Source organism: Sus scrofa, chromosome 4 (genome assembly GCF_054392235.1).
Source record: "Sus scrofa isolate SSC_HxYL_T2T_F1_AM1 chromosome 4, Sscrofa_HxYL_maternal_Yorkshire_Landrace_v2.0, whole genome shotgun sequence".
In the NCBI taxonomy this organism is placed as follows: domain Eukaryota; kingdom Metazoa; phylum Chordata; class Mammalia; order Artiodactyla; family Suidae; genus Sus; species Sus scrofa.
The window spans coordinates 108,540,136-108,556,747 of record NC_139386.1 but is presented as its reverse complement, the minus strand read 5'-3'; the positions used below and the strand labels follow the sequence as shown (position 1 = coordinate 108,556,747).

Below are 16,612 nucleotides of genomic sequence, written 5' to 3'. Positions count from 1 at the left end.
TATAGGCACATGAACCTCAGTTACTTTGACTCAGAGGCACAGCTGAAGCTTTTTTGGCTCTGCTGACTTACAAAGAGCTAACCCAATGGATTCATAGTGTTGAACTTCAGCTCATCCCTGACCTTTAGGAAAAAGGCTTCATGGAAGAAAGCAAGAGTGGAAAGAGCAGGGCCAAAGCTTGATTATTTTTCTACACATTTAGTGGTCATGTTTGATAATTTCTCCTCTAACATCCTCCTTGGATAACTTGGAAATCAGTTGAAACTAAGAAGGAAAAGCTTATTTAAGTAAATCAGAAGCCTCCTTCTGCATACCGGTTGCATATGTTTTCCCCCAGCATACGACTTCAGTTTCACTCAAAACAGAGCTAGATGTGTGTGTCTGTAATAGGTGCTAAATTGCTACGATGTTAACATATGATGTATCAAATATAAATAATTTTACATTGAAATACATAAGTGGATCTCGGTAATGGTCCTATAAAATCTGAAATATGTCGGCGTAAATTTTGTTTTGTTAGGAATTTAATAATTCTAATTTAACCTAAAATATTAATTCATATGGATTTGCAAAAGGGAAATGACCACTTTATCTGCCACTTTGGAGTCTTGTCTATACCTTTGATCAAAGCATAACTACTCCCTGAAAATGAAATATTCTCTTTGAACTCTCTTGAATGAGATACTTCCCTGTTACACATATACATGTATTTCATGTACTCTCTGCTTTCTGTCGGTTGCCCTCAAATGTGTGTTCACCTTGATACAACTGAGTCCACCTTTTTGAAATCTGACCTTAACTTTCTCTAATATCAGTTTATTTAAAAATTTTTATTTATTTAATCAAAAAAGTAACACAAACAGAACACTCGGGGAAAAAAAATCATATACAATACCAACATCTTAACATGGTAGCTATAATCTTTTTCAAATATTCCCTTTTTATTTTTATATATTTATAACCATAATTCATGAATATATTCACAAAAACACCTGGCATTCCCATGGTGGTTCGGTGGGTTAAGAACCCAACATGGTATCCCTGAGGAGGCAGGTTTGATCACTGGCCTCACTCAGTGGATTAAGGATCCAGTGTTGCCACAAGCTGCAGCATAGGTCACAGAGTGGCTTGGATCTGATATCACTGTGGCTGTGGCGTAGGCTGGCAGTTGCAGTTCTGATTCGACCCCTAACCATATGCTGCAGCAGTGGCCCTAAAAAGAAAAAAAAAAAAAAAAAAAAAAAACCCAACAAAACTATACTTATTTTTTTAAAGGTCATTTGAGAGGGACCTAGTCTCTAGAACACACACACACACCCCGTTTTATTTTACTTAAGTATAGTTGATTCATGTTGTCTTAATTTCTGCTGTACAGCAGTGATTCAGTTGTATGATATATATACACATTCTTTTATGGGTTATGATAGGATATTAAGTATCATTCCCTGTGCCATACAGTACGACCTTGTTGTTTACCCACTCTAGATACAACAGTTTGCCCCTGCTAATCCCAAACTCCCTATCCACTCCTTCCCCAAGCCCCCTTCTGTCTTGGCAACCACAAGTCTGTTCCCTGTATCTGTGAGTCTCCTTTCTGTTTTGTAGCTAAGTTCATTTGTGTCATATTTTAGATTCCACATATAAGTGACATCATACAGTATTTTTTTCTCTCTCTTAGTATGATAATCTCTACGTCCATCCATATTGCTGCAAATGGCATGCTTTCATTCTTTTTATGGTTGAGTAATATTCCCCTGTGTATATGTACCACATCTTCTTTATCCATTCATCTGCCAATGGACATTTAGGTTGTTTCCATGTCTTGGGTATTGTAGATAGTGCTACTATGAACATACGGGTGCATGTATCTTTTTCAATTATGGTTTTGTTCAGATATATGCCCAGGAGTGGGACTGCAGGATTATATGGCAACTCTATTTTTAGTTTTTTGAGGAAACTCCATACTGTTTTCCATAGTGGTTATACAATTTACATTCCCACCAACAGTGTAGGAGGGTTCCCTTTTCTCCACATTCCCTCCAGCCTTTGTTAATTGTAGATTTTTTTTAATGATGGTCATTCTGACTGCTGTGAGGTGGTACCTCATGGTAGTTTTGATTTGCATTTCTTTGAAAATTATTTACATTGAATGTTATCTTTTCATATGCCTGTTGGCCACCTGCATGTCTTCTTTGGAAAAATGTCTACTTAGGTCTTCTGCCCATTTGTTGAGTTTTTTGTTGTTGTTGTTGTTGTTAAATTGTATCACTTGTTTGTCTGTTTTGCAAATTAAGCCCTGTTGGCCGCATCATTTGCAGGTAACAAAAATACTTTTTGAAGCTGGTGTAGGATTATAATAACTGACAGCATCATCAATGGCTTTAGATTTGCAGACCATGTTAGGACATCTGCAACAACTCCTGATTTTAAATAACAATGTTTTTGCTCTTCCGAAAGAAAATAGAATTTTGCAAAATCAGCAAGGGCAAGAAAGAGACACAGATAAGCAAACCCTCACTGGCCATGAGGTTGAGCTTGATTAAGTCATACTTGTCAACTAGGCTAAGGCAGGTTTCATGATTAGTATCTCCGTGGTTAACAATTTGGTGTCAACCTAGATAATATTTGCTTTTCAAGGCTTATATAACTCGCTATTTCATTCAAAGGTCAATATTTATTTCCCCGATCTTTCCAAGGAAATTAATGACCCCAATAGTTGAAAACCAAAGTTTCTTTTCCTTTGGCTTACCGAAGCCCTGGCTTTAGAAACTTATTCATAAAATTGGCACACTTTATAAGGACACATTGGGAAAGCAGGAAATTTCTTAAATCTACTCTTTACAAGTGTCCAACACAAACCCCACTTTGGATTGGGCTGTCAGGCTGACTGGGTGAGAGGTGGCCCTTGGCATTTTTGTCTTTTATTAGGCGAATTAAATGACAATGACTTCCTTTGTCATATAGTAGGTAGTTAGACATGCAGTGCTTCTGGCAATAGTGCAGACTGAAATGTACTTTGAATTGTTCCAATGAACATGAAGTTTTTTTGTCTGATTTGTAACTAAGGCTGACCTTTGGACCCTGCCACTTAAGGGACTCCTCTCCAATTCCCAATCAGCACTAAGGATGTGCAGAGGCAATGACAGCTTGTCTTAATATCGGAATAAAACACACTCAAAGGAAACTGGAAGTGAGAATACTTATGTATTACAAAGAAATTTTTTGGACTTAATCACATGGTTCTCCTCAATACTATGGATAACAGAATCAACTCAGATTGCTTTTAAGCCTATATTTAAACAACGCTGTTGTCTTTTGGGGTTTTAGCACTTCCTGGATCATACTTCTCTCTTTACAGGAAGGGTGGTGGAGCGGGGTGTGAAGGACTTGATGGGAGACTATCTTCCAAAAACTGAACCCCAAGTAGGCTGTTGTGCTATAGAGTCGCATGGGCAACTATCAGACTTCTCAGCCAGGAAACCTAATCTTAGAGTCGCCATTTTATTTCTAACACAGAGCCTGGCACACAATTGGTGCTCAATAGAGAAGGCTCGGGCCTCGGGTGCCCAACGAGGTGCACGTGGGCTGCAAGGAAGAAGCTGGAGACCTAGTCGTTGAGCCCCAGGGACCAATGGTCCATCACTGAAGACAAGATTTTCACGGGGCCAGAGTAAATGTGAACCTTGGCCAGCAGAACCCTTCAGTCCCAGTAACTCTGGATGGCGACCCGCGCCCTCCCCCATTCCCCAAGCCGGGTCAAGGCCACGAACGGGGGACGGCAAAGCTGGGCACGGGTGAAGTTACCAGTGAGGCAGACCGGCGACTTTCTCGCCTCGCGCGCCCAGAAGGCGGCTGCAGGACGCTTCCAGGGGGCGCGCGGTCGGCTGGTGTCTGGGCGGCAGGCGCTGGAGCCCGCAGCGGCGCGAGACCGGAGCGCGGGCCGGGCGGGGCGGGGGAGGGGCGGTGGCGGCGGGGCCGGGAGCGTGCGCGCGCACCTCACACTCCGCCGCCCGGGGACGCCCACTCGCGAGTCCGGGCCGGAGGCCGGCCCGCGCCCCCCTACCAGCCTCCGCCTCCGCCGCCTCCCTCTCGGCGTGAGCCCAACGGGTGTCGGTCCCCGGCTGCTCCGCGCCCTCCCGGCCTAGGGTGCCAGGGGACGAGGACCGGGCCGCGTACCCGTACCGCGTGGACGCGCCGCTTCTCCCGCCGCCGCCGCCGCCGCCGCCGGAGCGAGGACCTGCGATCGATCGGAGGCAGCGCGGCCGAGGCCCCCACGGCGGCCAGCGGCCCGGGAAGAAGGAGACGGAGCTGACCTCTGCCCGCCCGAGACGCGGCTGCTCCCGCGCGCCCGGGGTCGCCGCCGCTCCCGGGCTGAGCGAGGAATGAGCAGGCGCCTGCCCCGGGCTCTCGGACCGAGGGGCTGCGGCTCAGCTTTCCTCCACGCCCCGGGGCCCCGGGGGCTCGGTCTCCGCGGCCGGGCGCGGTGGGGTCAGCGGCGGCCTCACTCGGGGAGCCGGCACCAGGGTTAACTTAACCCGCCGCCGAGAGGAGGAGGAGGAGGAGGAGCCGGGCGGGGGCTGCCGCGGCGCCTCCCCTCCCCCTGCACACGCCGGGGCCTCTTAGTGGCCGCCGAGGAGGAAGTTCCGCTCCTGACAGACCCGAGGGGTGGCAACAGCGGCCGAGGCGGCCGCTGCTGGGAGGGCTCAGGTATTTTGGACGCGGATGCCCTTCGAGCCAGCCGTCGAGTGGGCAGCGTCGGAGCTCTTGCCGGTTCCCTGAGTCCGGGGCCGGTGTCAGGAGGCGCGGGCGTCCGAGCTCTCCTTCCTGCTTTTCGCCCTGCGCGGCTGCTTCGGCTTCCTGGCGAGGCGGGAGACCCTCCTCCGGGTTGGCTGACTTCCGAGGAGCCTCTTATTTTCCGACCACCGAGGTTAAGGGATTCTGCCATCGAAGCCCCGGAGGAGCTCGAGTGAACCTTCTCCAACTCCTCGGATCACGTCGGGCTCCGTTTTGGGGCGGGAGACCACAGTGGAGCATCTCCCGGAGGTGCAGAAATGGAAGAACCTACCTTGCATCCTCTCTGCGGTGTTGCTTGCCTGATCTACCCTTAGGAATGAAGAGGAGACTTGGGATCACCCGGTGAGGTACTGAAAGCCAGATGGCAAAGGAGATTTCATAGGACATAAACTAGTGATCGTTCGGGGGCCACACGCATTTCTGAATGTAATTGGACGAGCGTGAAAGAGGTGCCCTATTCATAAGCACAGGAGTCCTTTAGAAGGAGAAAAATTGAGTCTCCCTTGTTTTGCCAAGATCCTGAAGACTGTTCGAAGTATCATACCTTCGCTGGAAGATGAGAACTTTATAAAATACTCTGCCCAAGAGCGTAAACGATGACTACCCCAGCCCTGCTGCCCCTCTCTGGACGAAGGATACCACCTCTGAATCTGGGGCCGCCTTCCTTCCCGCATCACAGGGCCACCTTGAGACTTTCTGAGAAGTTTATCCTCCTCCTTATTCTAAGTGCCTTCATCACCCTGTGTTTTGGGGCATTCTTCTTCCTTCCAGACTCTTCAAAACACAAACGCTTTGATTTGGGTTTGGAAGATGTGTTAATTCCTCATGTAGATGCCGGCAAAGGGGCTAAAAACCCTGGAGTCTTCTTGATTCATGGACCAGATGAACATAGACACAGGTTTGTGTATTTCAGAAGTTCTGGTGTTAGCATTTGGCAGAGCAAGGAAGGGTTTATTGCATCAAATCTGCCTTTCTCTCTCTTATTATTATTATTATTATTATTTTTTTTTTGCAGTAAAATGTAACTTTCTCCGAATCGTGAGAGTTGTATTGGTATTTCAGAACTGGTTAAATAGAACCATAAGCTTGAAAGGACTCCTAGAGCCTCATCTAAAGTCCAGTTGTCCAGTTCTTTCCTTTCATACGTGCTGGGGTGTTGTGTCTGAATGGGAATGGAGGGAATGGAGGTCTGAAAACTTAACCTGAAAAAATAGTGACATAAGCTGTGCCTTCCATTTATTGAAAAGGTGTTGCATCCAGTCTTGGTGCCGCCGCCCTTGAAATAGATTCATGGAATCCTGACATCTTCTGTGGGTTTGTTGTCTCCCAAAGGGCCCTCAATCTCTGGCTTGTAGTTTAAGCTGAGTAGTGAATCTTTAGCCTTTTAGGAAGACAAACATGGGCACAGTAGATGTGAAACATATCTGAAATGGTGCTCTATGTGGAATCAGTTAAAGATATCATTGAATATTAAGTCATTTAATTTTGTGAGTCTTGTAGACAAGATTTGGTTATGTTTTTTCATTAATTTTATTCTGATTTTTTTTTTTTTAATGTGAGAGATAAAGTGTGTCAAGAAACTCTCAGAATTTGGTTTTTTAAAAGATTCACATTCTTTCAAATCTCTAAATCTGAAGTTAGCACTTGGGAGAGTGTAGCCAAATTAGAATAAAATGGGAGTCCCTTTAAATCATGTATGTGATTGGTATCAAAATAAGAATTTGGAAAAGTAGTGTGTTTTTTTTCAAAACTACAGTTTTTTTTTTTTAACCTGCTAAAATGTCCCCTTTTTATTTCTTAAAATAGTTTTTGAGTATGTAAAAAAATAATATGCTTGAATTCTGTTTTCAACTGAGGTTAGTTTTAACTTATCTGGCACAAGGTTTTTAGAAAAGCTTGTGTTCACCTGTTATCCTAAGTTAAATATTTTAGGAAAATGCACTGTTGCAATGAGAGCTAGTTTTTCCTTTTTCTCAATCTAGTTCAGTTGTTCTTTGCTTGCCAGTTCTTTGACTTTTGGTTGACTCTTACGGAGTAGTTACGTCTAAAGTTGTTTTATACCATTCTTCTTTAACCAAAATAATTTGAAATTTTTGCCATCATTTTCAACTTCCATGTTCTTTTCATTTGCTTCTTTTATTTTATTCTTTGCTCTTTGTGACTTCGATAAAAATCTGATATCTGTGAAATATGTTGCTGGAAAATTAACACTGAAAGTACTGTTTTCCTTGAACACCTTATTTCCCATGGGTATTTTTATAAGCTATAAGTATTTAAAAAAATTAAGACTGATTTCAGAACTCTTTGAAGCCACACATTAACATTATTTAAATTCTACGAAGTTACCTGTCATGTACTTAAAAATTTTCTTTACATTTTAAGTGTAATCTAAAGATTGAAAAATATGGCACATTCTAGTTTAAAAACATTCGCATAGGAAAATTTTCAAGTGGAGTTCAAATTTAAAATTTGAATGAAAATACTATTACGAGCATTTTGTTCACATTTTTAAAAAGCCTGCTTAAATGGCTTTTTAAAGGGATGGTGAGTGAGCCAAATCTTGGATATGGGGTAGGAAGAGTCTGGGTAACAAGCGTGTTAGAATTTATTCAAATCTATTTGGTTCCTGAGTTTTGGAATGCAGGAATTGGAATAATGAGAGTTCAGGTATCAAAGGATCCGTGTATTATCCCTATGCATGTTTATGTGGTTGTATCAGTTTATTTTTATATCAATTGTCAGCATACTGAAAACACTGTAGTTACAAGAATCCTTCTAATTTGAGCAATGAAATACATTTCAAATTAGACATCATCCACATAATAAGATTAAAATGTAAAATATGAAACATTAATGTATTAACAGTAACATATTTAAAAATAATTCAGAAAGACAGCATTTTGATAGATATAGTTGGTACTAAAATCATACCTACTTTGGGTGTGGGTCAAAAAACCATCTTTCTTAATTTGGAAAATACAGATTGATAATTTATCTTAATTTTGTATGTATGGAGAAGGGTGCTGGATAGAGGGGTGAGGAACCTTACTTTAATGGAGAAGTAATGAAAATAAATCATGATCATTCTTATTTATATTTAGCAGATACTTGCTTAATTGGCTTTTCTTAATTAATTAAATATGGTAGTTAGATGCTTAAGCTCTGGAATCAGACTTCTTGGATTTGTACCCTAGTTTGTCACTGATTAAATGTCTGCTTTTGAGCAAGTTTTTAAATTCTTTGCCTAAGTTGCTTCCCCTGGATGATAGTGGCATCTACTTTACAGATTGTTAAAATGACAGTGTACACATGCAAATTGCTCAACATAGCTCCTAGCATTGAGTAGGTGCTCAATAAATATTAGCTGTTGTTATCAATAATTATAGTTTTGAGTATTTTAATTCTGAGTTTACTTATCTTTAAATATTATGTATATTTCTGAAAAGTTGGGTACAGGGTTGAGTAATATTTTAAAGGTACACCAGAACCTTATTGTTTAAAAAACTGCTTTATAACCAAACTCTTTGGCAGCAGATGTATATTGCATGTTTGCTGTGTGTGTGTCTGCTGTGTGTCAGGCCCTGCATTTGTAGAGCTTCCAGTTTGGTTGGAGGCAGGATGACAGGCTTTAAGTAAATAAATTTATTTTTTAGGTGTGAGTGTTAGGAAGTTGTACTCAGGGCCATCAGAGCACATAATGGTGTGATTTAGCCTGTGGAGTTGGGGTTTGGGAGGATGGGCAGTGAGAATAGGAAAGGCTTTTTGAGGAAACAACATCTCAGAAGCTTACAAGTAGAAGAATGCTAAGTGAAATATAGTTTTGGGAAAAAAAAGTGGTCAAAGCGTAGGATGTGGCCTGTGCGAGAGCCCTAAGTACTAGTTTTGTCCAACTCAAGTTCTTTGTGCCCTTTGCACAAACAAATGGAAATGGCAGAGTTTGAAGTGGAGAAAAGTTTATTGCAAGGGTAAAGCAAGGAGAACCGGGCAGCTCATGTCCAAAAGACCTGAATTCCTCAATGCTTTTCTGCAAGGAGTTTTTATAGGTAAAATTTGAGAGGAGGGCTGCCCTAGGAATCTACCCCATCATCCTTCTGGTTCCAGCCAGTCTGGGGTCAATATGGTTGTGCTCAGCCTGAAGTTAACCATTCTTTACCTGGGTGGGGGCTGTAGTTTCTGTAGAAGAACTCAGAGATTTGTTTAAAATTGTTATGCACACCCCCAAAGAGGAACCAGGACTCTTCACCATCCCTGCATTATCGTTTCTTTCTGCTGTTGCCTCACTCCCCTAATTAGTAACTGAATCTGCCCTTTGGAACTTAGGAAAGGTTTTGGAGACCGAAAGTCTTTTTCCTACACACAAGAAACAGGGGACATGTAATGGCTTTTGTGCCAGAGGGCCCCACAGAGCCCTGGTTGGTTACAGTATCATTGAGGACCTGAGAAATTTCCAGTATGGCTGGTGTAGAGATGCGTGATGTGGGGTTAGGTGAAGAGACCAGATGAGTGGTCAGATTGGGCCTCCTTGTATTTTGAAAAGTTTGCATTAGTTGCCAGCATTGCCATATCAGGAGAGTTCTCATAAAAGTCTGGATTTTTGATTTCTCTTGAAAAATTGGAGAATATAGCAACAGTGAAGTCTATATTTTCAAATGGCAACATTCAGCTGGATCAGGGCAGCAGCTCCTCCCTCTAGAGGGGCATGGTTTCTTCATTTCATGCCACTCGATTAAGTTGCCAGATAAGTAAATATAAAGAGTCAGTATTTAACGTGGTTGTTGTTGAGTTTGGAATCCCTTGGCAGGGTCCTGGAGAGTTTTTAGTCAAGTATCTTGGTCTTTATCCTAAGTGCTATGGGAAGTCATTGAAGAGTTTTCATTAAAGCAAGTGGATGCCATAACCATTTAATATTTTAAAAAATTTAATTAATCACTTTGGTTGAAGTGTAAATGCTGGGTTAGAGAGGAGCAGGAGGAAATGTAGTGAAATCAGTTACAAAAGTCTAGGTCAAGGGAGTTCCTGTTGTGGCTCAGCAGTAAGAAACCCGACTAGTATCCATGAGGACACGGTTCAATCCCTAGGCTCACTCAGTGGGTTAAGGATCTGGTGTTGCTGTGAGCTGTGGCGTAGGTTGCAGATGTGGCTCGGATCCCGTGTTGCTGTGGCTGAGGTGTAGGCCAGCAGCTAAAGCTCCGACTGGACCCCTGCTCTGGCCTGGGAATTATCATGTGCCAGGAGTGTGGGCCTTTAAAAAAAGAAAAAAGAAAGTCTAGGTCACAAAAGATACTGGCTTAGATCACAGTGGTGATAGTGACAAAGGAAAGCAATTAGTGGAGAAAAGTAGTTGATTCAAGAGATGTCAAACTGTTAAGTTTCACAGAAGTTGGTTGTTGAGTGAATATGGGGGCTCAGGTAGAAGGGGGAGGTGGTGCAGAAGAACTCCCAGTTTCTGGATGGCATGCTTATAGATGACTAAGAAAAGTACACTGTATTTCACACTTTATATAATTGATATTATGTGAATTTATAAGATAAAGTATTTTCCTGAGAAAACCCTGTATGTTCCCTTCTGTTAAGTGGTTCATGAATAATGCAGAGTTCTCAAATAATATATACCTTCCAGCTAACATAAAATGTATAGTTTGATGTTCATAACAGTCATGTTTAGCATCTGTAATTTTAAAGTAACCAAAACAGGTATTAGTTATAATACACATGACTATTGCTCTAAAAATACACTGATATACACAAAGTATCAGTGTTCATAATTTGTGTATATAATAGACCTAGCTAAGAAAAATTTTACTTACTAATTTCTTTCACTTTTGAAACTTTTATATAATGGCATCATATAAATGGGCTTTGTGGTTTTGTTTTTAAAATATTTATTTGCACTGCCAATAAGTTTCATCCTTGGGTCAGAATTTTGCAAGTCTGAATCGAATACCTGAGGTCAGGTATATGTTAACTTCTGATAATTTCCTCCAGATGGAAAGAACACAAGCTTTGGGCTTGGAAGGATTTAAAATTGTGTCTTGGTTCTACTAACTAGCTGTGGACATTGTACTAGACATAATCACTCTAAACTGTGCTAAGCAGTGTGGTAGTCACTAGCATCATGTGGCTGTTGGACTTGACACATGGCTAGTCCAGATTGGAGCATGTTTTAGCGAGAGTTTCTCAAGTTTTTCAATTTTTATTTTTTATTTTTTTAAAATTTTTGCTTTTTAGGGCCACACCCTCAGCACATGGAGGTTCCCAAGCCAGGGGCTGAATTGGCGCTACAGTTGCTAGCCTACACCACATTCACAGCAATGTGGGATCCCAGCCACGTCTTTGACCTACACAACTCATGGAAATGCTGGATCCTTAACCCACTGAGCGAGGCCAGGGGTTGAACCTGCATCCTCATGGATCCTAGTTGGGTTCATTAACTGCTGAGCAACGAAAGGAACTCGAAGTTTTTCACATCTTGATCTGTATTTTTTTTGCTTGATTCAGTTTTGCTTTGTATTGAAAGGCTGGAGATTTTAAATCTCACTATTGTGATTTTAATTTTTTATTATTGTTTCTCATTTTATCCCTCTTCCATGCTTCCCTATCCTATTCTTTACTTAGGGCTTTCTCCTCCTGTTTTAGGAAGGTCACACATCTTATCCTCCAAGTCTGCTGGACTTACCCTTGTATGTATTTCATCTAATCGGCTCATGGTTATTTTTCCTACTTGCCTTTACTCAAATGTGATAAGGTAAGGTTAATTTATACTTGATATTTATCAGCAGTCTGTGATTAGATGTCTTTGATGCTTTTTTTTTGGGGGGGGGATCTACTTATATATTGAGTGAATACCCATTTCACCTCCGTAGTTGGAGGACAAGTTGATTCATTTAGCTCTCAGTCCATTTTCTGTCATCTCTAGTTCTCTCAACTGTTTGGCACTAGAGTAGATTTCGCAATTCAGAGTACAATTGGTAGCATGGGCAGCTACGCAGATTCTTGTCTTGCCCCTTGCCAACAAGAATATAGTTTTTCATTCTACTTGCCAGGCACTTCCTCCATCATTCAGGAGTTGTTCTCTGACATAGTCTAGCTGGTTAGATAATAAGGAAAGAACTGGAAAGAGACTATGAGGAAAGGCAAAGTTGAACAGTGTCTGACAGTATGAAGCTCTGTGTACCATTTTTCCATTGAGACAGACCTTTGGGTCTCTGAGATAAGTTACAGTTGGAATAGGGTAGTAGTCTGGACAGTTTTTTGTTTCATGAGGTAAGATATGGTTATAAGTTACTAAAGAATTGTTATATTCTGACATGACGGCTCTTATTTCTTTGATATTCTGAGTTTTTATTATTTTCTGTGCCTTTCATAAATATTTATAGTAATTTGGAAAGGGCTGTGTTTTGGAGCTGCTCACTAGGTGACATTTTGTATACTCTCATTTAAGGTTAATTTTGATCCTAAGCAGAGTGACAGTGACTTGACTTTTACTCAGCACTGCAGAAGCACTGTTATAAAATCAGTTTTTCAATCTTCTCAGAAATGGTATGGCTAAAAGGCAGAATGTCGCAGGATAAGTCCTCATCTTCATGTTGGCCAGTAAGTGTTGGAAATTCCAGGAGATGATACACTATTTAGCACCCCAGAAGTTGGATGGTAATAGGTGAACATTATTCACTGGATGAAGTTAAATGTTCTACGGAAGTAAAATTTGCCCATAGTTTATTTGCTTTAAAGCAATAATAGCCTTTCCAAAATTTCTCTTGGGCTTTGTAATAAGTGTTCTAGGGTCATGAAATGTTTATTTACTCTTATTTGCTAATATTTCTTTTGATTTTATTCCTTATTAAAGGATCAAACATGCAACCAGAGTATTTATTCCATAATATAGACTTATGTAGGTTATATAATATTTATATAATAGTTTAGGATTAAACTTTATTTAACATCATTATTTAGTATTGCAAATATGTGCTTGAATTACTTTGATTTGCATTTAATCTTATTTCCTAAGGGTGTTCTCTGATCTTTGGCATTCTTGTTAATATTAATCTACCCCCATTAACAGATGGGATTGTTCACATTCACAGGTAGATTTATTCCCTTACTTTCCCTGCCTTTAAATAGTCTTTTTCTCATGTACTTTTATCTTTCATTGTATTGTCTATGATTACATATTACATCTTACTTACCGGTCTCTTCCAAAAGACCATGGACTCATTGAGGACAAATGCCTGCTTTTAAATTATTTTTATATGTCTGATGCTTGATGTACCTTTGGCCCCTAGTAGAAGTATATACCTCTTGAATAAATGAGGTCCATGGCAAGGTGACAATTTCCACTAGAGAAGATGTAAACAGAATGCAAGGAAGTATTGAGAGAGAGATGTAGAAGTAGGATGAATGATGTCTTAAAGTGGGAAGGTCTTTAATAAAGGCCCTGTATTAAAAATAATTTAAAAAAACTAGAGAATCATTTCTCTGGGCCCTATCCAGAAAATACTTACTTGTACATTTGTGTCTAAGGTATTTTGCATACTCTCACATTGAATTTTTCCTTCTTTAGGAAAAAAGGAAGAATATAATAGAGTACGTGTTGAATGTTTTTTCATATTTAATCTTTAGTCTCACATCAGTTCTGTAAGTTAGGTATTACTAATTTTATTTTTATAAGTATGGACACTATAAAATTTAAATCATGCCAAAGTTGGAAAGTTGGCACCATAGAAGCTAACTATATTCAAAATCAGTAGTACATGGTGGATATTAATTTAATTGATTAACTGGGCAAATAGTGTTAGGTTTATTATTGTTTGAAAATTATAAAAATATTTAACTTATGGTTTAGGCTGACTCTACATATTCTTGGCCAGGAAAATCATTTTGTTGCTTTCTTTTTCCATAATTGTGGAAATTCTTTCAGAAAAGTTTATTTTGATTGCTATTAAATTTTTGCTGGAATTTTTTCCTTTTAAAACATGGTTGTAATGAAGCATGCACTGGAGATTTATTTACAGGTTGGGTTTTAGAATTTATTATAAAGGAAACTACTTTAAAAGCCATTCATCCCAGTGATCTGTCTTGGAATTTTATGTAGTCCAGAAGGAAGGCATCACTGAATGTTTAAAAGGACATTGGGTTCAGTGTTAAGAGATAGGGGCTCTAGTTTCAGTGTTGTTGTTATTTGTTGGATGTGTTCCATTAAGCTATGTAACTTCCTTATGCCTTATTTATGAAATGAGAGAATTGATTGGATCTTTGAAGATTCCTTCCAGCTCATGCATATGAAATACTAATAATTTTGTGAAGTGGGGACTGAAGAATGTGTAGTAATTTAGTTTAAGACATGACAGGTACTTTGAAAATAAAGTGTAATCTGAATAGGAATGGGTGTCATTTCTATATATAAAAATTAAGATTTTAAAAACCATTTTGTAAATGACTAATTGATTTATGTAATATTATTATTTATATAATGAAATCTGTACCAATTTAAAAGGTGTAAATGATTGAAATGCTGTTGTATACAATCTTATTTCTCATAAATTTAAAATTATAACTAACCAAACATTTTTTATACTAACCTGAAGATAATAGGTATACATATACAAATACAAATACAAAAGTATTTCCAGGTGTAATTTTTGAGCTTAGTTAACAATTACATCTCTTATTTCGTTATTTTAAACTTTAGGATAGATTCTGTGGCAAACACGAGTTTGTGTTCAGGCCTCAGAAGCTGTGAAGGCTTTTATTACTCTTTTTTTTTGCCTGCACTCAAGGTATGAAGAAGTTCCTGGGCCACAGATTGAACCCGAGCCACAGTAGTGATAGTGCTGGATCATTAACTGCTAAGCCAACAGGGAACTCCCTTTTACTACTCTTGCTGCAAAATTTTAAGACTGTGATTTCCTAACCTTAATATTGAAAGATGCAATTGAAAGTGTGTGTTCTGGGGCAGAGCTTCCATGCCTGCCCACTTGCATCTCTCACAAGCGTCCTATCTTAATAAATCTATTTCTTGCCTATCAAAAAAAAAAAAAAAAAAAAGAATGTGTGTTCTGTCTTGTTCTCTGTAGCTTAATAAAGGGATGTAATCTAGAGACCAAAAGAACAATGTGTATATTACTTTTCCTTTTACATTTTTGACATTTACGTAAGCGTAGTATTGACCTTCATTACTTGTACAGCTCTCTTGGCCTCTCTTTAGTGATGTCACATTACTTTATGCAGCAACTGTTTTTTGAGTATTTATGATATACCAAGCATTATACTAAGCATTGGAGTTACTGGAGAATATTATAGAAGATGCTAATTTTTGCTTAGGCACTCCTGCAAAAGTTAAACCTTAAATTCAAATCTTAACATTGTCTTAAAGCATTATTATTATTTTGGAGTCAGATTCTAGAGGTCTTAGAGATACCTTTTCTCCTTGGTGAGGCTCAGGTACATGCATTTGGGTCACTGGCATTTTTTGAGCGTTTGAGTAAGTTACTACTTTACCTTTCTTCTTTCTTTTTGTCTAATATGCATTTATGTCATTAGTTTATGCATTTCTAGCATATGGACTGAGTTATCTGGAAGTGAAGTGCAGTGTTCTAAAACTTTTTTCAGTAAGGAACCAGACTCTGGCATCGAAAAAAATATGCCAATCGTGTTAAATTGAGATCTGGCACAGTTTTATGTACTCACGTATCTGTAACTTTTTATATAGCTATATAGGGTTATATTTGTAAGTTTATATAAAGTTATATGTGTGTACATGACTTCTTCAATTACTTTACAGTAAGGTGGCATCTGATATAAGGTTCATATCTTTTTGGTTATGTAACGAATCTGAATTATTTTTCTGTTAATTTGTGGTGTCATTAATAAATGTTTACCTTTTCATGACCTAGATTTTTTTCCTCACAAAGGTTAGTTATATCTAGAGTGCAGTGAACATTGAGCAGCTGGGTCCTGTGCTTATACTGTTGGTATAAGTAGAAATTAATAGAATTTTGATGAAGAACAAATTAGTAGTATCAACTAGTTTAAAATACATATTCTTTGATTCAGAAATTCTTCTAAGAACTTATCCTTGGGAAATCTTTACATCAGTGCACAAAGAAATGTTTAAGAATGTTCCTTGAAGCTATAATATGACATATTGTAAATAATCCAAATGTCTGGCATCAGGGGATTAGGTAAACAAAATATAATATATCCTGGAGTATACAGAGTTCTTTTTTTCTTTGTAATAGTTTTATAATAGTATTTAATGGTATGTTTTGATAGCTGGTATAAATCTTCTCTCTCATTCTTTTTTTTTTGAAGTTATAAGTATACATAAAAGTCTTAACAGATAACACTGTCACAGTATCCATTATTTTAAATCTTGACATTTCCTAAATGAGCTGAAGGATACCCTCGAGGTAGAGCTCTAGCCTGAGTTTGACATTGTCTTTTTCAGTACATGGTTTTGTATTTCTGCAACATATATATTGATATAAATTTTATATACACAAATAAGTATAAGTATGTGTAATTATAACTCTGTTGGCCTTAAGCATATATCTCATAAGTCAAGTTTTTTTTAAGCATTTAAATGTTAACACTCAACATTTAAAAAGTCATTTATGTATGTTACCATATTAGGCTCTGGTTCAATTATTTTATTCACTTAGATATTCCATTATATGACTAAACCTCAGATTATTTATATGAGCCTGTTGATAGATTTTTTTTTTTAAGGTTAGCTCCCTATTTTTACTGTAGAAACATTCTTGTACATATGTTCTTGGGCATGCACGTTTTTTCTCCAAGGTAGAAACTATTTTAGTAA

The 16,612-nt window shown here is 39.1% G+C and overlaps 2 protein-coding genes across 2 annotated transcripts in view; one reads left to right on the top strand and one right to left on the bottom strand.

Annotated features, from left to right (window-relative positions):
• LOC110260487 (uncharacterized) overlaps positions 1-4,945 on the bottom strand; it is a 36,460-nt gene extending 31,515 nt beyond the window's left edge. The window contains exons 1-2 of the mRNA XM_085020980.1: positions 4,540-4,945; positions 3,805-4,426 (exon numbers count right to left, since the gene is read on the bottom strand). Of these exons, the coding sequence (XP_084877106.1) occupies positions 3,805-4,426; positions 4,540-4,945 (1,028 nt within the window). The remainder of the gene's footprint in view (positions 1-3,804; positions 4,427-4,539) is intronic.
• The window catches only part of MAN1A2 (mannosidase alpha class 1A member 2), a 161,826-nt gene continuing 149,859 nt past the window's right edge, over positions 4,646-16,612 (top strand). Inside the window, exon 1 of the mRNA XM_001927622.8 lies at positions 4,646-5,692. Within this exon, the coding sequence (XP_001927657.4) occupies positions 5,391-5,692 (302 nt within the window). The 5' untranslated portion in view covers positions 4,646-5,390. The remainder of the gene's footprint in view (positions 5,693-16,612) is intronic.